This window comes from Corvus moneduloides, chromosome 4, assembly GCF_009650955.1.
Source record: "Corvus moneduloides isolate bCorMon1 chromosome 4, bCorMon1.pri, whole genome shotgun sequence".
Lineage (NCBI taxonomy): Eukaryota > Metazoa > Chordata > Aves > Passeriformes > Corvidae > Corvus > Corvus moneduloides.
In genome coordinates this window covers 5302298-5324796 of record NC_045479.1, presented here as the reverse complement: position 1 = coordinate 5324796, position 22499 = coordinate 5302298, and the positions used below count along the sequence as shown (strand labels likewise).

General features: G+C 43.8%; 1 protein-coding gene across 20 annotated transcripts in view; it reads left to right on the top strand.

Annotated features, from left to right (window-relative positions):
* The window catches only part of CACNA1C (calcium voltage-gated channel subunit alpha1 C), a 465854-nt gene that overhangs the window by 377685 nt on the left and 65670 nt on the right, over positions 1 to 22499 (top strand). For 11 of the 20 annotated variants that reach the window (XM_032106990.1, XM_032106978.1, XM_032106995.1 and 8 more), the window contains exons 21-29: positions 2581 to 2640; positions 6145 to 6251; positions 7686 to 7773; positions 8854 to 8961; positions 9634 to 9686; positions 9793 to 9939; positions 10585 to 10786; positions 11254 to 11412; positions 14138 to 14248. In XM_032106990.1, the coding sequence (XP_031962881.1) occupies positions 2581 to 2640; positions 6145 to 6251; positions 7686 to 7773; positions 8854 to 8961; positions 9634 to 9686; positions 9793 to 9939; positions 10585 to 10786; positions 11254 to 11412; positions 14138 to 14248 (1035 nt within the window). Of the gene's footprint in view, positions 1 to 2580; positions 2641 to 2776; positions 2837 to 6144; positions 6252 to 7685; positions 7774 to 8853; positions 8962 to 9633; positions 9687 to 9792; positions 9940 to 10584; positions 10787 to 11253; positions 11413 to 14137; positions 14249 to 22499 lie in introns of all 20 variants that reach the window. The other 9 variants (XM_032106992.1, XM_032106982.1, XM_032106987.1 and 6 more) reach the window with 2 other exon arrangements.

Genomic DNA, 22499 nt, shown 5'->3' with positions numbered 1-22499 from the left:
GCTAAATAATCCAGTCAAACCTGTGCCACCAATAACCCACTTGTGCACAAATGAGTGTGCCCACCACGTAGGGATAACTGAATGCCAATATGTATCAGTGCTGCAGCATGTCAGCTGGCAGATGGGCTCCTGACATGCCACAGAAACTGTCTCAGAGTCTGTAGCAGAGAGATTTAAATGAGAGGGGAAAAAAAAAAGAGTCAGAGCAGATTGTCCTGGATTAAAGAGCTGAAGGTTTGAGGCAAAGCATTGTTTTGTGTATTTGAAGCCACTGGTGCTGCATGAAAATCTGTGTTTAATTTTTGCAGGTACAGATGTTTAAAAGTATCATACAAGGGGACACTGACAAGATGTGTGGGTTGCAAATGTGGCCTGCCTTTGCACTGCGACAGTAGAACAGTAGGATTGTGTCCTCCCCTGTGCCCACACGGAGGCCTGGGAGGAGAAGGAAGAAAGCAAGCTGAAAGCAAATCTGCCTCTGCCTTCACTCAGCACGAGCCTGTGCACAAGGACTCGTGCAGACTGGGGATGCTGCTGGCACAGACTATCCCAGAGCAGGAAGACAGAGCCCAGCAAGGGCTAGCAAAGAGGCTTGGACTGCTTCTTTCCTGGGGCAGGCTGTGTCTTTCTTGTGTCACACAGGGCTCAGGCAGTGTTTGGAAGTGCCAGCCCAGTCCGATCAAACAGCCTTTGAAGTCCAAACAAGTCCCAAGACTGTGCTCACAATATTCTCCCGTTTGCACCTTGGCAAGGTGCTCCTTCATTTTAATATATTCTAGAGGAAGTTCATGTTTAGGTAATAATAAATATGCCAGCTGAGAAATGGAACTTCCTGCACAGGTGGGGCCGTGGCCATCTTCATTAGGCATTATTTCATCTGTGAGGGGTATCTTTGCTAGCTGCAGATTCACCAGTGTGTTCTAGCTCCTTTGCAGCACTCTGGTGAGGTAAAGCAGCGACAGGTACGGCTTAATCATTCATTTAATCAAGTTTACAGCTTCTTTATGTTGGTGGAGTCATGCAAAGCAGCCAGAGAGTACCCATGAATCTGGCCCATTGACTATAAAATTATTCCATTGATAAAATAATCAAATGTCAGGACTTACAAAGCAACATGGCAAAAGGATATTTCCAGTTATAATGTATGTAAATTAATATAGGTTGAAATTGAGATCTGTCCCCCTGAAGTGGCCCTTTTTTAATTCTCTAAGCAGCAAAACTTGATAGAGCCCAAGACAGCCTTGAGAAGAATTTGGGATTAAAAATTGAGCAGTGACCTGAAGACTTTTGAGTTATATGGTAGCAGTAAGTGATACGTCCCCCCATTTGACGTGCAGTGTCTGTAAATCAGTCCAGATTTGGATTATGCTTAAATAGTGCAATGTAAAATGACCCTGGAATTCGCAGTAGCTGCCCCACTGCATACCAAGCTCTAAGAATTTAGCCACTTATAAATCTGAGTGAGGATACAGGCACTAAGATACAATAAACGCCTGTGGGATGGGAGAAGGCAGTTTCCTGTTTTATGTTGGTTAATGTTTTAGCAGCAAAGGTCTAAATTTCATAAATTATCAGTTTTCTACAGCTTCCACTTACTGGCCTTCTGGTTTAGAACTTGACTATGGTAAAACAACAGTAAACCATGGGCATGATGCTTTTGATATTCAACATTTGTAGTGTAGGCAGCACTAAAGTGGCCTGGGATGTTGAAATATATTGGAAACAAAGAGAGCTCAATTCTGGTCCCATAAGTCAAGGAGAAAGTTCCCACTTACTGTGGGATGCCAACTGATTGGCAGTGAAGGACATTCCTGTCCTTGATGCCGATACTTTGAAAGCTCCTTTACACTTCCAGACTTCTCACTGCCTCCTGTGATGCCCCAGGGGCACTGTCTGTGGTCTGCTGTGCATGTCATGGGTATCTCCATCCCCAGGTCTATGTTCCTGGGAATGGGGGCTTGTTATTCAGGATGCAAATAGAAAGCTGCGAGATCTAGTTAGGCACCTTTAGCAAATGACCAAATTCTGGTTGCAATACAAGTGCTGAGATTCTGGTCAATTGGCAGGGTCTTTGTTATTCATCCTAATCCAGAGCAATTCGGGATAGAGAAAGAAAGAATAGCTAGAGTATGAATTTGCAGTTTGCTTTTCTTCCTTTGAGAGAGGCACAGGACAAGACTGAATGGAAGCTAATAAGAAGGAATCTCACGTTTTCCACTGAGAGACCAGGCTTTCTTTGTGTTCTCAGTTTGGAATCCTATTTGGGAAAACCCTTGAATGTTCTCGATGAGATTTAAAAAAGAAAAAAAAAAAATCCTGTAGCAACCAAAAAGTTACTTTGCCTCTGTAGTGCTCATGGGATTGTAACTCAGGAAAGATTTCATGTAATGTGTTTCTTGTCCTCTGTGCCAGGACCTTCACTGCATTCAACAGGACATTGTTACAAAACCATTCCCCATAGAGTCGTCCCCATTCCCTTGTGAAAAGAACATATGTATTTAATTTTGAACTGTGATTTCCCATTCAAGTGATCAGTCACTGACCTACCCTCCCCGCTCCTATCCCCTTTTGTTTTTACAGATTCTCTTTTATTTTGATATAGTTTTTACTGTCATTTTCACCATTGAAATTGCTCTGAAGGTAAAGTGCCCATCTTCTCTCCCATGACTTGCTCACAAGCTTTCTAGTTTTCTGCCAGTCTCTGTTGCTAACACACACTCCTGTTTGTTCCTGGGTCACGCTCAGTACCACTAACCCAATTGTGCTTATTTTTCAGATCCTAGGCAATGCAGACTATGTCTTCACTAGTATCTTTACATTAGAAATTATTCTTAAGGTAACCAATCTGAGAAATACACTTGTTTTCTCCTTTTCTTTCTTTCTTTCACTCTTTCTCTCTTTTGCTCTTTCTCTCCCTCTCTCTTTTCTTTTTTTTTTTTTTTTTTGTAACCCCATTACTATCTCTACTCCAAGGGTTGTTTTTCTTTTGATTTTGACGTTTCGGTAGTTGCTTAAAAAGTCTCCTGGGAAATTTGGGTATTCAAACTTGTAACTGAGGGCCTATAACAAAACAATGCTTTCCAGGGGAATTGCAACAAAAGGGTGCAATGGTGGGAAATGTAAGAGAGGACCAAGAAAAAGGCCATTCCCTCATAAATTTTTCCCTCTACCCTGGCCAGTCTTTCCCAAACAGGACTTTTCTGCTCTGCAAGAACCTCTGAATACACACACCTCTTACACAGGCTACACCCAAAGAGAAGGTCTCTGTTCTGCAGAAACCAGCCCAAAGGGTGGCTGACAACTTCTGTGAGCTTACAGGCTGCACATCCAAGTAGGAGGCAGGGAGCACAGTGCAAAAGCTCACTTTTTAGGTGTAGAGAGAGAACCAAGAGTACAAACCACTGAAACACCAAGGACAGTAGCTGCCAACGAAAATTGCATCAAAACCCAGCTTCCTGTTTCCCAGGAATGTGCTCAATACCAAGGGGAATGCGCAGGAGAATGGTTTAGCTTGGAAGAAAACAAAAATAGGCTGCCTTGTTCTTAACTCTAATTTTCCCAAATTGGTAGGCTAATAATTTAAATAACAGTAATTGAGCAAAGTTCTGGCTTTCTAAATGCTAGGTTCACTTGGCAGCTGGGTTTTTTTTCTCAGCAAGCTAGCTCTAAGTGCTGGCAGGCAGTGCCTTGGAGCTGCTCAAACTTTGCAGCTCAAGACCCTAATAACAGTATCTACATGGAAGGCTGGCAAGCAGGGTGGCCCCTGCATATTTTTGTAGAGAAATGTGCTTTTTTTGATATGCCTTGAAATTACCAAAGCCATAATGTTCTCCAGGGAGATGTAGGCATTAAGCCTGTGTGCAGTTTGCATCTGTGTTTACACAGTAACTCTGAACGTGCACAGATCACATGGCAGATCCAAAAGGCCTGTCAAGAAAAGGAAAACATCCCAACAGCAACATTGAAAAATGAAAGGACAGCTCAAGGCACCTGTTTGGACTCACTAATTCTTCTCCCTCTGAAGGAAGCTGTAACTCTCCTGGTGACTTCAGTGTTAGCAGAGCATAACCCAGCCCGTTGGCCCGCTGCTCTGCTCTCATCAGGGGAGTACCTGCAGAGTTCCTGAGCCTTCCCCAGGTCCTCCTGTCAACTTGGGTGATTTATGACAACATCCCCAGGTATTCTCTAAGTTCAAGTGGGAGAGCAGTGCGAGGACCCTAAGTTTAAGTCACAAATAGCTTGGTTTCTCGGTGCATGTTTCTCTGCTGCCTTGCACTGGGCACAATGTTTTGCAGAACAGCAAAGTTAATGTAAATGGTAAAAAAAAGAAAAAGAATGAGTGGCCATGGGATATTCAAGGCTGCAGAGAAACCAGCTTCATGTGCCCTCGTGTTGGTGATAATACCACCTGCATTCAGGTCAATATGGGCAAGGTGACTGCCAAGGTTTTTTAATTGGCATCTTAAAAGGCTGTAACTTGTTTAATGCTCCAGATAGGAGGCAAATATAGATTATAAACGCCCTGAGAGTCTCTTCTGAGATGACAAAATCTCTCAACAGGCTTGAGAGAACCACAGTTTGTATAGAACCTAAACTCAGCAGAGCTTCCCCTCCTGATTTCAATGGTGTCTTTCTTTCAAGATTGCCATACAAAATCTAACCAGTAAAGGGCATCTTTACCACCTTTGTTATGGCAAGAACCCCTCCTCCCTTCCCCAGCTGAATGTGTCTATAAGTATAAATTCTAAGCCAAGACCAGAGTTTATACTTCCTCCCCCTCTAATTTCTGTCTGATTGATAGTCAGTTCCCTGATGTCATGGATGTTTGGTGAAGAAAATAATCTGATATACCATGTGCCCTTCCACCCTGCTCTGAATAGAGTTGCCACAGGTTGGAAACCTCCAGCCAATATGCCACCCTGAGCTACTGGTAGGAGCCAGAAAACTCCAGTTTGACTTTCCAGTTCACACTTGTCAGCTGGGAGTCTGGCTACAGCTCGTCACTGAGCAACAGTCTCATGGTGTCTGCCCCGGGTTACTGTAGACACCTAACTTAGATGAGGTTCAGAGGACCAGACTTAGAAGCCTGTATTCCTGGATGGGAATGAGAATTCTTAAGGAATGAACATTAGCAGTTGTGGGGATGGGGTTTCTTCAAAGCAGCTGCATTAGATCACTCACCAAGTCTAAGGTAGGTGGTACAAATACTCCATCACCTCACCCTCCTGAACTGTGCCAGGCTCGTTTAGTCCCAGTCTGTAACAGAGACCAGTCTAAACTTCTCTGTTTACACTGTCACTTGATCCAGCTCTGGAGCTGTGACATCCTCCTCAAAGCCAGCAGGTATTCAATACCCTTCATACCCTGGCAGGGCAGAGCCTCCCTTGCAAAACCGTTTAACTATTTTCCCTCCCTCTGCCTGGTTAATTATAATGATTACCTCCACAAAGAAATTACTCTGTTTCAAGGAATATAGCCTTGGGCTTTGTCAGGAAAACTAAGGGGAAAATGCAACTCCATCTAGAGTAAGAATGAATGAAGATGGGTAGGAAAAGGGATATGGGATTGAGCTGAACAGAAGGAGCAAGCTGAAGAGAGCAGTAATTTCTCCTGTCATTTCAGTTCAGCTCTAAAGCATCAAATCCCAAGGGATTCTGGTTTTCCTTCACAAAGGGAAGAGTGATCAACTGTCCACTGCAGCTGGTCTAAGTACTGAAAAGAATTACAGGAGAGCCCGTTTTATTTTATATTTTTTACTCCATTTTGCTAAAGGGGCCTTTATATGATACAAGTGCCTTCTGTCACTGAAGAAAAAGGGAAAAGCACGTGATTGCAAAGAGTAGTTTTTGCAAACAGTCATTCTGCTGCTTTGCTAATTCTAAATGTTATTTACTCAGTGCACTCAAAGTGCATATTTTCCCCGCTTTCTTTATTTAGGCCTTTCATAGTTATCTTGCTGTCTTTTTCACTCTCTTTTCTTTCCATGGGGGCTCAACTCCTTTGGGGTCTGTGGGTAAATTGTCTGCCATGTTAGAAATACTGTCCCCTCCCCAGTTATACACTCTGAGCATCACCAGGTGGGTTTGGTTCCTGGGCAGCTGCTGATGGCAAAGTGTGTTTGTGTCTCCGTGTGCCTCCCTGCAGATGACCGCATACGGGGCTTTCCTCCACAAGGGCTCCTTCTGCAGGAACTATTTCAACATCTTAGACCTGCTGGTGGTCAGCGTTTCTCTCATCTCCTTTGGGATCCAGTGAGTGAGCTATTTCCAACTGGCTGCTTTTGGGGGTGGTTGTAGGGCTGGGCTGGGAGGGATGGCTCAGGCTCGTTGTCTCATCTGGGTAAGATTTTCCTTATGAGCCTGTTGAGGTGTTCATGAGGTGTTTTTCTCAGATGATTCAAGACCATTAAAATTCAGCCTCAAGAGAGGAGGTAGTAACTGGGAAATGCTACTCTGGTGACCTGGAAGGGGGAATCTTTCTGAAAGAGCAAATGAGAACAAAGAATGGGTGTATTGGGAATCACAACACTTAGCTTTGTTCCAAGGCCTTTGTTTCGGTTCAGGACAGTTCGGTGACTTACGGTTCACTCCTAGACCTATCATAACTTCTTTGGAAAACGGGGTGATAATGTTTTCCTACTTCCTAGGATGTTGTGAGTCTTAGTCAATGGAAGGCCACCAAGCACTTGAACAGTTTTGTGAGAATATTCAGAGTGGTGGTGGCTGATCTGTTTCTGTCATGCAGTTTTCTTTTGGTTCATCTGTTAATTTGCTTAATAAGTTTACAGATTTACCCAACTATGTCTTGGGTAGGAAGTTTCCTAATTAGTTTCACATCTGATAAGAAACAAGCTCCCAGTTGTTACCATTACGGGTTAGCAGCTCGCCCATGTTGCACACTTAAGTCAAGCAGGAGAATTTGTAAGATCCACTGGGCTTTCAGTCAAGGTCTTAAAAATGGCACAGTTCTTTTTTTGACCTGCTGTTTCTTTCTTACAGACCTAATTCAGACTCTTGGTATGTTAACATAGAAACTGTTCCCAGAATCAATAGAACATGATGTCATTGAGCACCAGGAAGATTCTCAGTCAGGGTTTCAGTCTTGGAAGGTGCAGAGAGCTCTGCTGCAGTAGATAGTTGTGTTCAGTACTTAAAAGTGAGCACAAAAGTCATCCTCATCAATTCAGTGGGAGTTTTCACATCCTTAAATTTATGCACACACTTAAATTATTTGTGGGTTCAGGGGCCAAACACACTGTAGGATCAAAATCCGAGTGGATAATATACCTTTAATGCTGGAGTCTCCTGGATTTTTCACTCTTCTATGAATATTTCAATGGAGTGCTTCTTTGAGCCTTACCTGAAAATGCCTTGGTAATGACTACATCTTGGCATAATTCCTATATCATGGGTATCTACGGAGTCCATTTGCCCTGCTCTAAAAATGTACCTTGCCCATGTTCCATTCCCCTGTCATTAATCCAGCAGAGATGATGAAAGCCAGAACAAGAAGCAGGACCTCTGAAGATAACATCAGAGACTGGTTTCCTTACCCCTGAAGTGCCATGGCAAGGAGTTGACTAAACACCTCAGGCAGGCTAAGGCTGTGCAGAATTCCAAGACCTGCCCTTGCAGCACACTCCCTGCATTGCTGTATCTCTCAAACCTTCCAACGCTTTCTTCCAGGTCCAGTGCCATTAACGTGGTGAAGATCCTGCGTGTTCTGCGGGTCCTTAGGCCCCTGAGGGCCATCAACAGAGCCAAAGGACTAAAGGTTAGATAAGTCCCAGTGCATTCTATAAACTATAAATTCAGGTTATTTCAGGCTACATGGACTTTTGCAGTGGCTCAAGTAATGTTTCAGCAGAATCACAGTATGGCTGAGGTTGAAAGGGACCTGCTCAAGCAGGGCCACTGAGAACAGGTTGCCCAGGATTTAGAGTACCTCCAAGGAGAGAAACTCTACAACTTCTCTGGACAACCTGTTCCAATGCTCAGTCACCCTGACAGTAAAAGTGTTTCTCAATGTTCAGATGAACCTACTCTGTGTCAGTTTGTGCCTGTTGTCTTGTCAGTGGGAGCCACTGAAAAGAGCCTGGCTCTGCCTCCTCTGCATCCTCCCTTCAGCCATTTATCTACATTGATCAGGTTCCCCCGAGCCTCCTCTTAGACAAACAGACCCAGCTCTCTCAGCCTTTTCTCCCAGGACACAGGCTCCAATCCCTTAAGTCATCTTTGTGACTCTTTGCTGGACTTCCTCCAGTATGTCCATGGTTCTCTTGTACTGAGGAGCCAGAACTGGACCCAGTACAACAGGCACAGTCTCACCAGTGCTGAGTAAAGAGGAAGAATCACCTCTTTCAGCTTGCTAAAAGTTCTGTGCCTAATGCAGCCCAGGATGCCACTTGCCATCTTTGTAGTGAGGGCTCATATTCAACTTTGTGTCCACCACGCTTGCCAGGTCCTTTTCTGACACGCTGCTTTTGAGCTGAATGGCCCCATCAGCACAGAGGTGAAATTATGTGGTTTTCTAGGGTTACAGATGGGCCCACAACCCTAGACACAACCTCTCTGTATTAGATAAACTGCTTCCTATGTGCTGGTGGGTGCCCAGCTATGTGGGAAGTTTCAGAGAGCTGAGTTCTGGTACTTTTCTATCCCTTTCTGCCTGTTTCTAAAAGTACAGCAAGGAATGAAAGAGGTTGGTCCCTTTCCTGAGACATGACTTGGGTAATGGGTATTAGGTAAATAATTTTTTCTTATTATTTGCATTTTTATTCTTGGGCTTCTCCCTCAGCCAGGACAGTTGAGAACAATCCTACAAGTGACTTTTGTTCCTCTCTTCCACTTGCAGCATGTGGTCCAGTGTGTGTTTGTGGCCATCCGAACCATCGGGAACATTGTGATTGTCACCACTCTGCTGCAGTTCATGTTTGCCTGCATTGGAGTTCAGCTGTTTAAGGTAAAACCACTGGACCCATTCATTCACCCTTTACACTGAGCTGTATTAAGGGATGGGAAGAAAAATTGCATGAAAAGCATGAGAAAGGGAAAATGGAGTCTTTGTGTTGAAAGGCAAGACATTTGGGGCATTGTCAGTGTTACCCAGGCTTCTGCTACCAGCAGTTCTCCACAACTGAGCCAGGCACGTGCAGAACTCTTGCCCACCATCCGTGATCATAAGGAATCATCACTAATGTCGTTCTTACCTAAAGAGCTTGACACTGGCATGGCATGGTCCCAGGAAGGTGAAGGGGGCTGTTCAAAAGGATTGGTCCTTGCAGGCTGTGCACCTCCCATCTTGCAGAGGAAGACGCATGCCAGACAACCAAGGGGGGGTTGTTCATGCACTTCTTTATGTCTGCTTTTATCTCCTTGCTTTTCACCATCCTCCTGACAACAAGTGTTCAGGACGTGCACGTAAAAGTACTGTGCAAGCAGACAGAAGCCTGTGCTCTGTGCTACCCACATTCAGGCAACCCTCAAGCCAGTTTGCTTACATCTATCTGCAAAAGGCCATGCAAACACACGGCTGGTTAACCAAGGGGTAAATGCAGACACCCTGCTACATGATCTCCCCTAACCCTTGTGCTGTCAGAAGTGGAAGCTTCATTCCTCTTTCTTCCTTTCCAAGGGCAAGCTGTACAGCTGCACTGACAGCTCCAAGCAGACAGAAGCAGAATGCAGGTGGGTCTGACCTTTTCCAATCCCTCCCCTTCGCTGGCCGCCCACGCGCGGCGCCTCGTGCTGGCAGTGCAGGTCTGCCATGTTTTGTCTCCACTCTCACACACAGAGGGTACTACATCACCTACAAGGATGGGGAGGTCAGCCAGCCCATGATACAGCCCCGCAGCTGGGAGAACAGCAAGTTCGACTTCGACAACGTCCTGACTGCCATGATGGCTCTCTTCACCGTCTCCACCTTTGAGGGCTGGCCAGAGTGAGTGTTTCTTGGACCAGTGCAACACTAGCAATGTCCTCATTCATTTCAAAAGAGAAAATTCAAAGGCAGAGCATAGTCTTTCCCTTTCTAAGTATTTAAGTAAGCCTAGAGCTTTAAATATAGCAAGAGTAGCAGCAGTCGCTGTGGTATTATGTACTCTATAAATTCCTACAGGAATTTCTGTCCCTGTACTTGTAAACGGTGCAAAGCACTGTCTCTGGTTCTTAAAAGATGATTTCCAGCAGTAGCAGTGATACCAGTATTTGTTACAATTATTATGTGTATAAATGAATATAAAATGGATATCAGGTTCTTTCCAGCATTGTCAGGTTTCAGGTTTCTCCATTTAAACTCAGTTCCCAACAGCTCTGTTGGGACTCTCCTGTCTTTTGTTAACTGAAGAGCATGATTTTGTTCAACTATGTTCAACCCTGAACAGGTTCAAATGTGTAAAATTAACAAGAGCCAGGTCTTCTCTTTTGCAAGTGTTTGCACTCAAAGCAGCGCAAGTCTGCACATCTCTGAGTGAATTAATTTTGATACAAGCAGAAGAAAACTACAAAGTTTAACTTTATAACATCACCTATAAGGCCTCAAGGCAGTTGCAGATTTTCTCTGCATTTGGCTCCTGTTTGCTTTCAGGTTGCTGTATAGGTCCATTGATTCCCACATGGAGGATGTGGGACCCATCTATAATCACAGGGTTGAGATCTCCATCTTCTTTATTATCTACATCATCATCATTGCTTTCTTCATGATGAACATCTTCGTTGGTTTCGTCATCGTCACATTTCAGGAACAAGGAGAGCAAGAGTACAAGAACTGTGAGCTGGACAAAAACCAGGTAATTTACAACACCTTGCTGTCACTAAAGGTAGAAAATGCATTGGGAATAAGATTTTAAAAGATAAATGCACACAAAGAGGAATATGTGAAGCTTGCCAACAAGATAAAACTGTAAGCTGGCTTTGCCGACATCTTTCAGGAGCCAGGTAGAAAAAAATCTTGGTGTAAGATTTTCTGAAGGGACAGCAATGACTTAAAAATGTTTGCTGTACCATTTGTTTCACTGAGATCAGATCAGCACAACAGCAGTGTTGGCCAAAGTAAATGGCCAAAGTAATTGTATATAGAACTCTTTAACAGGTAGAACGTGCACATTGGCATTATGACCTAATAGAAATTCTTCTACCAAGCTTTTTCATTTCAGTAAAAAACTTGAATCATATTGTATTTTTATTACATTTGAAGGTGGCTGACCACCCAGACATTTTGGGTTTGGGTTTTAAATGTACCCTGCCTCTTCCACAGCGCCAGTGTGTAGAGTATGCCCTGAAAGCCCGGCCTCTGCGGAGATACATCCCTAAAAACCAGTACCAGTACAAAGTTTGGTATGTGGTCAACTCCACCTATTTTGAATACCTGATGTTCGTTCTGATCCTGCTGAACACCATCTGCCTGGCCATGCAAGTAAGTGAGCAAGTGGAAAACCTCCAGGTGATGAAGCAGTAGAGTGTGTTGGGGAAACTGTAAAAAGGTCTGGGGTTCAGACCTACTTTAACCTGCACACCATGTGTTGAGAGAGGGAAAAGCACGTTAAAAAGAACCATTGTACCCTGTTCACTTCTGATGACACGTAGTTACCATGAGGAATCTGCCTCTCATCCTCTTCCTGGTAACATCTGACACTTTCAACTCCTTAAAAAAAAAAACAAATGGAGGGGAAAAGACCCCAAAAGTGTTATATCACAGAACAGTTCAGTGGCCGCTAACAAGTGACTTCTCAATTCTGATTTGTCTTCTATGAAATGCAGCAATAAGCCTGGAACTGCCACTCACCTGAGATGTGAATTTTAAACTTGAGTCTTCTCTGTGTCAAAAAGTAGAGAGAAAATATTTTGGCAAATGAGGTAATCAAGGAAACTGGAGAGAGAGAGGGTAGGAAGGCTTAGTATAGCCTTTATTTTCAATTAAGAACCACAGAAACATTTCTAGAAAGAACCTCAAGAGGCCATATTGTCTATCCCCCCACTTAAAGGCAGCATCAGCTCCACCTAAAGCATTTCTTGAGAGGTATTTGCCTGCCTTGCTTCACTACTGATGCTCCTGATTGCCTTATGACCTGCTGCGGTGTGTGTTCATTTTCCTTACTGTAGGAAGGTTTTCCAAACATCCAATGTGAATCCACCAAAGGAACATTTGCAGCTGGATCTACAGGAACAGCAAAGAGAGGCAATAGGTGGAACAGCAGTAAAGAGGAAGGAGTCAAAGCCTTTACTAAGTAGCCAGCTTATAAAAAAGCAGTCTTACATTCCGTTCAGTCAGGAAATGGACCCTCATACGCCCGAACTGTTCTGTACATTTCCCCAAGGCTGTACTTTCCTGACTTGTTCCTCCCAGTCTGTGTCTGCCCAAGGCCTCCCTGTGTGTCTCTCTCCTCCCCAAAACCCATCCTTCCCCCTCACCCAGCGGGTCTGTGCACCCTCTTCCCTGGGCTTTGGCCCAAACAGTCCAGATCCCCACTCTTCAACCAGCCCTTCACAGGCTCACCATTGTAGTTATATTTCCTGGGTTTTCCATGGATTTCCTTTCCACCCCCTTACCATTTCATTCTCAGCTACACCTTTTCCACTTCGCTCGTTTGTCCCTTCCTGTGGATTCAACTTCCCATGCACTTCTACACCAACTTTCCTTTTAACTACATTTTCCAGTGGATCAATCCCACTCTGCTCCACTCCCTGTCTCCCTGCAAATCCAGACACAGTTTCCCATCTCTCACTAACAGTTCAAGTCTATATTCACAGGCAATTTTCATCTTATCTCCTCTCACTGTCTTCAGCCCAGTCTCATCAGATTTCTTGACCTCCCTACTTTTTCATCACCTGGTCCAGCTCTTTTCCATCCCCATTGCAAAGTCTTCCTCTGCTCTTTCACCCAAGGTCCCAAACAAGGAGTGAGGCAACAGGAGCACAGGAAAGTGCCGTGCTCCCAGCTCAAGTCTCTCCTGCCCTGGTCACTCTGAAGGTGTGAAGCTGCTCAGTTTCTGTAACAATGGTACACACCCAGGGCAGAGAGAGCCAGAAGAGGTGAGATGTTTGTGAGCTCACAGGCAGGACTGCATCTCTGGAGATGCTAGGAAGTCTGAATCCATCTTGAGAAAAGTACAGGTTCTCAGAGGTTTATGCTGAGGCCAGATTTGGGTCAAATGTCATAATAGACAGCAAAAAAAGGCACATGCCAGTAAAATCTCAAGTTTCTAAACAGCGTCCTGCAAGTATTAGAGCCTTTCACGAAAAATGTTGCAAGAAACTTTGAAAATGCTTCAACATTGTGTTTTTCCCTGGCCTTGCATTCAGCTGCAGCTGAATTGTTTTAACTGAAACTGCTTTGAATAAATCACCCTGTGCCAATACAGAATATGAAAATCCATCCCAGCTGGTTGAAGTTTATTAAAGTTAAGCAACTACAAGTGGGGTCTTGTAACACGAACTGGAAGGTGACCTTAGAACAAGACAGTGCAATCAGTCTCAAGTATTATGATCTGGAAATAGTGGTATGAAAAGTGAGGCAACACTTGCAGAAGACACTGCTTGAATTAATCAATAGAAGATGGAGAGTAACTTCATAAGATCTTAATAAAGTTAAGTGAATGGGCAGCATGATTGCAAATTCAATTCAGAGCTGACAAATGCAAGATAATGCATATTGGAAAGATATGATTTGAGCTGCTCATGTACTTTGCAGAATCCTGAATTTAGTGTAATTACTTGGGGAATGGCTTGGTATCATTATGAACAGCTCAGTGAAACCCCTGCTTGCTGTGCAATCACAATCAAACAAAAAGGCAATCCAAGGGTTAGGAAGGTTCAGATAAAAAACACAATTGGAGATTGTATTGTAACATTGTGCAAATTTATAACGAGCCCTGAACTGGGATGATAAGTATGATTTTGGTAGCCACTCCTCAAAAAGATTCTTTTAAAAAGAGGACATCCAGAGCCAGGTGGCAAAAATGAATAGAGGCATGGAAATCCTTATGTATGAAGGGAGATGGGACTTCTTAACTGGAAAAATGGAACACGTTGGGGTCTTCCTTAGAGCACCTTGGCATGAAGGGAGGCTGGGAGGGGTCCTGTGTATTCCTGACTACTGGCATGTCCTACCCTCACACTCCTGCTGGGATGCTATTTTTCAGCACTACGGTCAGAGCTGCATGTTCAAGGAAGCCATGAATATCCTCAACATGCTCTTCACTGGCCTCTTCACTGTGGAGATGGTCCTGAAATTAATTGCCTTCAAACCCAAGGTAGGTGCTCTAGGAGTAGACTTCCCTGGCCTCTGTGTGTGTGTGCATGTGTGTGGGGCAGCTGTGAGGAGAAGGAGGAGGTGAAACTTTCTCATCTATTACCCCACCAAGAACTGAGCTGGACAGTTGCTCTCTGGATTGGAGTCTCACTTATATTTAATAACTTTTTTGCTGGAGAGTAGACACACTTAAAAAAAAAAAAAAGAAAGTGAAAAGAGACAACACCTGCTAATAGAGAAGGTTCCTAGTTTTCATTAAGTTATCAGAGTGACACTGTGCTAAGGCTGTAACATGTCTTCCATTCTGAATGGTATTCTAATGCTCTCTCTCTGACTTTCCTTATATAATTTATAAATAGCATCTCATGATTAGTCTCCTGACCCAAGTGAAGTTAATCAAGCATGACTCATTTTGAGTTATGAGCTTTGGAAAAAAATGTTTCTTCTGGGAGGGCTACATCTCAGTGATGGTTTGGATTGCTCTAGTCTTGAATTTAAGACTTCATTGATACTATTCAGTACCCCAGCAGGTCCTGTCTGAAAGTATTGTCCTGTGCATTGGGCCATGATATTATGCTAGTATAGCTGCACCATGGGGTATGATTACAACCTGCAAGCTCTTCCAGCTGAGTTCTTACAGCTGCTGCAGGACAAGGACAAAGATCCTGACCTCACAGAATTACCCAAGACTTTCTTCTATGGCGTTTAAATTCGGTGATGTCTCATACAGACTTGAATCCAGATACCTAAATATAGGTCCCTCAAGTCATTTCATATCTTCATTGGTGCCTTGACACATGGGGGGTTGAGTCTTGAAGGATGCTTTGAAACACTGTGGAGATGGTCAAGATACTCTCTGAAGCATCAGTTACGACATTGGTAAAGATGAGAACTTTTATGTCTGGCAGTTGTCCTTCATGTTAAGCAGTTAGGGGATCATTGAAGTTATCTCCTCCCAGGTGTAATCAAACATCTTCCTCATCCTCAGCTCAGAAACTTTGCTCTCCATTTCTACTGGATTCGGTCGTATTTTTTTCTTTTTAACTCCATGTTGACTTTCCTCCCACCCAGCTTCTCTCTTTCTTCCACACTTTCCAGGACTTCTTCTTGGAATAGTCACAATTTTATTTTTCCCCCAAGCCCAATATCACTATCCTATTTCAGATGTATTTCTCTTGCAAGTTAGGAGCATCTTGTGCAGTCCTGATGAGGACAGACTTTTTTTTTTTTTTTTTTTTTTGGTGAGATCTGAAACACTGTCCTGGGAAATTTAGAAGCATCGTTATCTGTTTCAGCAGGGATTTTAATTTTCAGGAGAGATCTACCTTTCATTTTTGAGGCTTCATCACATCTGTTAGCAAGCAAATTTTCTGTCACTTCATAAAAGTTTTATCTGCACACCATGTACCCAGAAGTGTATCTCACAGGCTTTATAATGCTCTTCTGATTTTGCAGTTACACTTTGCAGGAGACTCTTAACTTTCAGAAAGATGAGAATCTCAGCAGAATTTGGTTTAAAACATTTAGGGCAGAAGTTCTACCAGGTCAACACTGAGCTCTGTACATATACAAGGAACCTGACATGGTTGTTTGTAACAGTAAGGAAATGGCATTGATGATATTGGAAGTCCTTTCCACTTCCTGTGTTTTACTTTCCTCTGTTCAATCTCCTTTTCAAGTTTCACTGCACAAAAAAGTTTTTAAAAAATCAACTGAAGGTAAACATGTATCCTCTGGATGGAAAAACATTGAAACAGATTTCTTGAAGCAATTGTGGAATCTATAATTTGAGGTTTTAAAATTAAGCTGGGGGAACCTTTCATTCAAAACAGTTTAAGAATCGATGATCTGCCTTGAGACAGGCAAATGGAATAGACCATGAGGCCCCTCTCAGCCCAATTTTCCATGATTCTGTAATTTCCAAAATAAATCCCCAGCTACTACACTATAGTAAAAGCGAGAGTGAAAAAGAAATTTTCCTTGTGAAAATTTCAGAATAGTAGAGTTTTAGTGAAATCTTTTGTGCTAGGAGCCAGACAACAACCTCAGGTGAAAGAATAGCCAGCAATAACAATAAATGTTTCAAATCCTGGTCTGGCCTGTATGCCAAAGATGGTACCAACTCATACCTCTATTTTAATTAAATCCCTTAATGAAAAAAACCCCAACATTTAAAAAATTGAAGCAAAGGATTACAGGGAAGAAAACAGGACTGACCTTGCAAAAACAGCCAATACAGCCAAAAGACTTTCCTCTAGCCCTATATTCACACTGGATTATGTCGAGTACCAGCTCAGTGAGTCGGGTTTGGAAACACCAGATTCCTTGTGTCACTTGTCATCGTCTGTTACACACAAAGAATTGGGTGCAGCCCATTCCCTGCTCCATACTGACTGAGCCTGCTCTGCAAAGAAGGCAACCTTCTCTCCCAGGTGAGCACTCGGACCAGCTCTGGGGAGCACTGGCTGCTTCTTGTCAGGTTGCACACTAGTACTGAAGATGAACTTGCCTAGAATGTGTTCTGAAGTGGGAGTTTCCAGCATGGAGAAAGTAGTTGCCTTGATCTACTTGGCTACACCTTGTGGCCAAACTACATTTGCAGATGGAAGGTGTCCCCAGGAACACCAGCCGGGAAAGTCCAAAAGTATTTCATTGTCACCTGGGAGATCACTACCTATCCCCTCCAACCAACCGAGTCCCCCCAACAAAGAAATGAGATGCTGAGTGTTATTAGTGTTTCCCAGATGGGAAATGGCAAGATTAAATGCTCATCTCTGCTGCAGACAGATTTGTCTGTCATTTCCTGAGCAATAAAACACAAACCAGCCTTTGTTTAAGCTGCTTTGTCTCATTTGTGCCCAAACATCACTCTTTTCTGTCTGAAGAATACCCTAAAATAAAAGAGCTGTAAGCTTTGTGACTGACAACAAAAAAGGAGGAAACTTGGTTAGCTGAAGGTGTTGTGTTCTAATGACAAGCCCCAGGAGAATGTGGCAGAACAGAACTGAGCAGAGAACTGAAGCTGGCAATATTCAGTCTGTTTTCTCCTTTTTTTTTTTTGGGTGCTTAACCCAGTCGTGGATGCTGCACCTTAACCTTCAACTACAGCAAGACAAGCAGTAACCGAGTTGTGACTCTGTTGCACAGCCACTTCCTAAAGGCACCTTGGAATGAAGGGTCTGCAGTAGCAACAGAGGGATAAGGCTTTCTCCATCTACACAAGGTGGAGCAAGCTGCTGTTTGTTCATACCTTCACCAGGGAGAGTTGGAAAGGGAACTAGGACAGATCCCCGAGGTATTGGGAGCTGCTATCGTGCTACCTTCTCACAGAAGTCACCACAGGCATGTGCCCATGTGGAACAGCTTCGGGGGAAGCCCAATATGCAGAGTTCCTGCTGCTGCCCACGGTGTGGCATCCACTATTATATACTCACAGATTCAATTGGAAATGGGTTGGAAAATCATCAGGATCATTCAAGATCATCAAGTCCAACTGTTAACCTGCCACTGCCAAGGTCCACTAAATACAATGCATGCCAGTGTGTGTTACGTGCATAGCAACAGAGGAGGTGGCAGCCTGACTGAATAGATTGTTTTACTGTATCCCTTTTTTATTTCTTCACTCCTGTTCTGTGAGATGTCCTCCTTACTTGCTACTCTTGATACTAAAGGTGAAAAAAGCAAGCACAGTTGCACAGATAAGAAGCAGGTTCACATATGTGCCTGCCTACAAAGAACCAGCATGGATAATCCAGCCCTGCCTCTAGTTCTTATGGTGGGAGCAAGGCTTTACTTACTGAAAGGCCAGCTGCAGGAGTAAGGAGCCAAGTCCAAGTCAGGGCTCATCTCCCAACACTTACAGAAAATATGCAAAGGGGGTAGGAAGACAAGGGCTTTCCTAGCTAAACATACTGTTACTGCTGAGATTGGTTGTTCTGGTCAGCAAGTCCCTTTGATACTTGTCCCTTTGACTGGCCATCCTCTGTGAGCAGTGTTTTGGTTTGCTTGGTCTCCTGGGAGGCCGTAGAGAGGAGGGGCACATCAGCTGGAGCAGCTGCTGCTGTGGCACGGTCAGTGCATGCCAGGCAGGGACAAGGCTTCTGAGAACCCTGTGGGTTTGTGTGACACTTCTTCTGCTGCAGAGGGTCAGTTACCCCATTTTTTTTGCTGGATTACTCTAAGCGCTGTGTAAGACAGCTCATCCGTGTCTGCAGTCTTGTCAGGAGGGTGTGCTAACAGTGAGATAGAGAGATTTGGGATGATTAGGGCTGCTGATAAAGAAAACATCCACTACATGCCCTGCATCTCCTTACAGAGTATTAATATGCTGCTCTGAAGCAAAACTCCCAAAAGGACCTCAGTGTTTGTCTTGGCTGATGCTCATAAACTGATTCAGGACTAGTTACTTCAAAGAGGCAGACAGACTAAAAGTAATGCTGTTGAGCCAAGGCCTTTTGCTGCTTTGTTTTTCTAATTTTATAAATTCTCCAGCCAGTCTGGTGAGCTATTTTCCAATTCCTGCTTGGAGAAAGCTGATGCTGCTGCTGCTTCAGGCTTTTTCCAGGGAAAACTACTAAAGGGAATGAGGTGTTGTGCTGTGCTGTCTGTGGTGCTCACAGCTACCACTGTTCCATCTTCTTAAAGAAGAAATCCCCACCAGAAGCAGTCCATGAAGGGCCAGCTGATCTACAAAACCTGCCTGGGGTTTATCTTTGCGAGTCAAAGACAGTGACTTAAAATTCCTACTCATATGAAGCTGCGCCATCTGTCAGTGTACATGCTAATGTGAGGATGGATATTCCTCCAGGAATCTCAGATCTTTCCAGCTCCCTGGAACGGGCTGTTTTCCTGATAAGCCACATCTACTTTTTCTTTCAGGAAACATTTCACCTGTCCCCTTATTAGCTAGGGCAGGACCACTAATCCAAGAGCTGTGAATTTTCTCCTGCTGTGCCTGTCATCTCAAACCAGGGAAGACATACCCATGAAACTACTGCTATGCATAAAGCAAAGCACAGGATGGTGTATTTTGTCAAATCCGTTTCTGCGTGTAGAAAGGGAATCTTGGAGGTTTCCTCCATGGAATTATGACTGTCAGAGAGACTGCAGATCACAAGTCTATTCCATTTACCAGACACTGTCAGCACCTTTCTTCCCGGGGTGTTCATGGATGTTGCTTGTAAAGCAGCCTGTAACAGCGCCATCTGTCCTGCCTCAGACAGCTTCCTCTGCCCCTCGTTTATCACTGTTGCTTTACTCTGAATTCTTGCCGTTCTCACATGTCATTTTTGTGCAGCAGTTCAGATTTCAGGGGGCTGTTTCAAGCAAGCTTTGCATTCAGCACAAGACACATAATCCCATGTGATCCCAGGAAGAGCTGTGACCCTCTGTGTAGTGGAAATCATAAGTGCCACCCATGGTCATTTCTTAGCCTCCACGTACTGATGGATCTACGTGTCCTCAGTGTTTCTTTCTCCCCTGATGCATTTGCACTTCTTTATTCCTCTTTAAGCTCCTCTCAGTCAGCGTTTATCATGCATTTGATGTACAGATATCTCTTCTAAAACCTGCAAAATGACTCATCTGTTTTTGTTCCCTTTTTACCAGTACATTTCTCATACATTTATGCCTATAAACAGATCTTTGAGCAGTCTCTCCTAAAGTAACACTGGCTGCTTCATACTACTTGCATTCCTCTTTTTCACCAAAACCATACTTTGTTATTCCTTGGTCGGGATAGAGGCTTCAGCATTCTCACAAACAGCTGAAATTTATATCCATGCTATCCTCTCTCACCGCAGAAACAATGTTGGTTAATTCTGAAAATCTAATTCGTTTCGTAATTCTTCATTCCAGTACCTGTAGAAATACCTGTATAGCTTAGGATGCTGCCCTGGCATCACTCATCACAGTGTTTTGTTTCTCCAGCCTATACAGGGAAAGGGAAGTAAAGACATTCAGCACTGTCAAAAAGCATCAGGAAAACTGGTTACAACTGAGTGGTCTTTTGCTCAGAGCTGAATAACACTTCAGCTCCATCCAACAGGAATCATATTTAGTTACAAATCACATGCTCTGGGATGCAGTATGGTGGTATAAATTAGTGGTTTAAGTTGTGTAAATGTGAGCCCGTGGTGCAGGCAGCTGCCTCCCTCCATGGAGTGTGGCCACACGATGCTGTGTGGCCAGATGTGATCAAATGTTGTCAAATGGCTCTTACTCTGCAGATCTCCTTTACTGCTTTTGGCAGTTCCTTAACCTTGGTAGCCACCTAATTTTTTCCTCTCCTCAGTTTCAGTATTTTCTGTTTTGGAGGGGCAGCCTCTACATGTGGAGTATTTGATGACTGAGCCATGTACCCACTGCAAGAGGAAGGGCAGTCTCCAACCAGCACCCTGGCTTTGGGTGAAAGAAATGCTTTAAAAGGCAAAAGAAAGCCCAAGAAAGCTGATTATGTGTCGAAACCTGTGGGTGGGGAATAATATACACCATTTAACAAAGAGGAAGAGTGAGCTCTGCTTGATGTTGGGTAAGAAAGAGTGAGCATGGAGAGAACTAGGAAGAGCCAGGTAAGAGAGTGTGTGAACTGAAGAAAAGGAAACAACTAAATCAACAGGAAGGACCAGGTCTGGGAGGAAAAGAGAGAAAACCCAAACCTGCAGAGGAAGAAAGGCCATACAGATAATAAAAAATGGGAAAAGATAGAATATCCTTAAAGGCAGAAAAAAAAAATAAATTGAAGACATTGAAACAGTAAAGTATTAATAAAATGGAGGAAGAAGTGATTGGACAAAAAGTGATGCAAGGAAAAGAAAAACAGAAACAGGACTGAAAGAAAAAGTAAACAGGGGAAGGGATTTTTAGAAAATTAAAAACTGAATTAAAACCCATACCTTTTAAGCTAATGAGCATCTTTTTCTGCTTCTACATTTTATTGAAATTCCCTGGCAGACATCCCAGGTCTCCATGTTCAAACACATTAGTATCTCAGCCACAGAGCCTCCCTGGGTACTGTCTCATCAGAATAATTTGCAGTAAAAATTGGGTACAGTGTGTTTCCCTACTTCTGTGGATTAATCTCAGCCCTGTTTCAAAATGCATCAGCATGTTACCTCAGAAAGGCTTTCCTTTTTCACCCCAAATCTTGTTGTGGGTGAAGTCTGAATGTCTTTCATATTCCTCTGGATCTTCTATACCACCAGTAGCCCAGCTGGAATTAATCTCAGCTGCTTCAGTGAGCCCAGCAGCTGCCCTATGACCAGAACCCCTCTGACACCTTTGTTGTGCTCACCCAGACACTGCCCTGCACGTGTGCAGTCAGCCTGAGGCTCTCGAGGAATTGCGGAATCAGCCTCGAGGGTTGTGGAAATAAACTAGAGAAGGGGGAAAAAATCTTAGCCCTTCATTAATCCCTCCTCTGCTTTCTCTTTACTGTGATTACCTGTCTGCCAGGATCCCCATGCATTTTGCACAGCATACACATCATGCAGAGACTTGACCATATTGTCTTTCACATCTATATCTCTGGGAGGAAGAAGGAGCCTCTTCTCTAACCCTTCCTGAAAAGTAAATGCTAAAAGTACTGTATGACAGAGCAGCATGTTTAGGTGGGAAGAAATATTGGAGTAATTATTCTGGGCAGGAATGTCCAGGTCATCCCAGTCCTTTATACACATCAGTGGGTTGGCACAGTAGTGCCCTGGTAGACTTGCTCCTGGATGCTGCTTTCCTGACAGAATTTCTGTCTGCCCATATGTCCAGGAAAGGGAAGGAAAAGAGAGGCTAAGAAAGTAACTGGGCCTCCTGTAGCCCAGTCTGTGCCACAGCATTCTCCCAGCAGTTCAGCACTGAGGCTTTCTCACAGACCGTGGAAGGGCACCAGCCAAGAGCCAGAGCAGCTGGATTTGTTATTCCAGCATTAAAAAGAAACTACTCAGCAGAGAGTGCTGCCAAGATGTTACAAGGCAGTGAAATTTTTAAAAAAGGGGAACTGCATCCTGCTGCTTTAGAGTGTTGGCCCATCAAGTAGAGCCTTGAATAATAAATCTTCCAGCTAATACAGAAGAAGAAAATTTTCAAAAGGATGCTCAGGGATGAGGTTGATTTAGCGACAGTTTCCACAAACGAGGAGTTAGCTAGCAGATAACTGCCTTCTCTGTCATGTGGAAGCACAGGGAATCCTCTTTGATGGCTTCTAGTTTTCACTGAGCTCCTCACCATTTCCTGAGTGTGTGTGGGAGAGGAAATCTGGC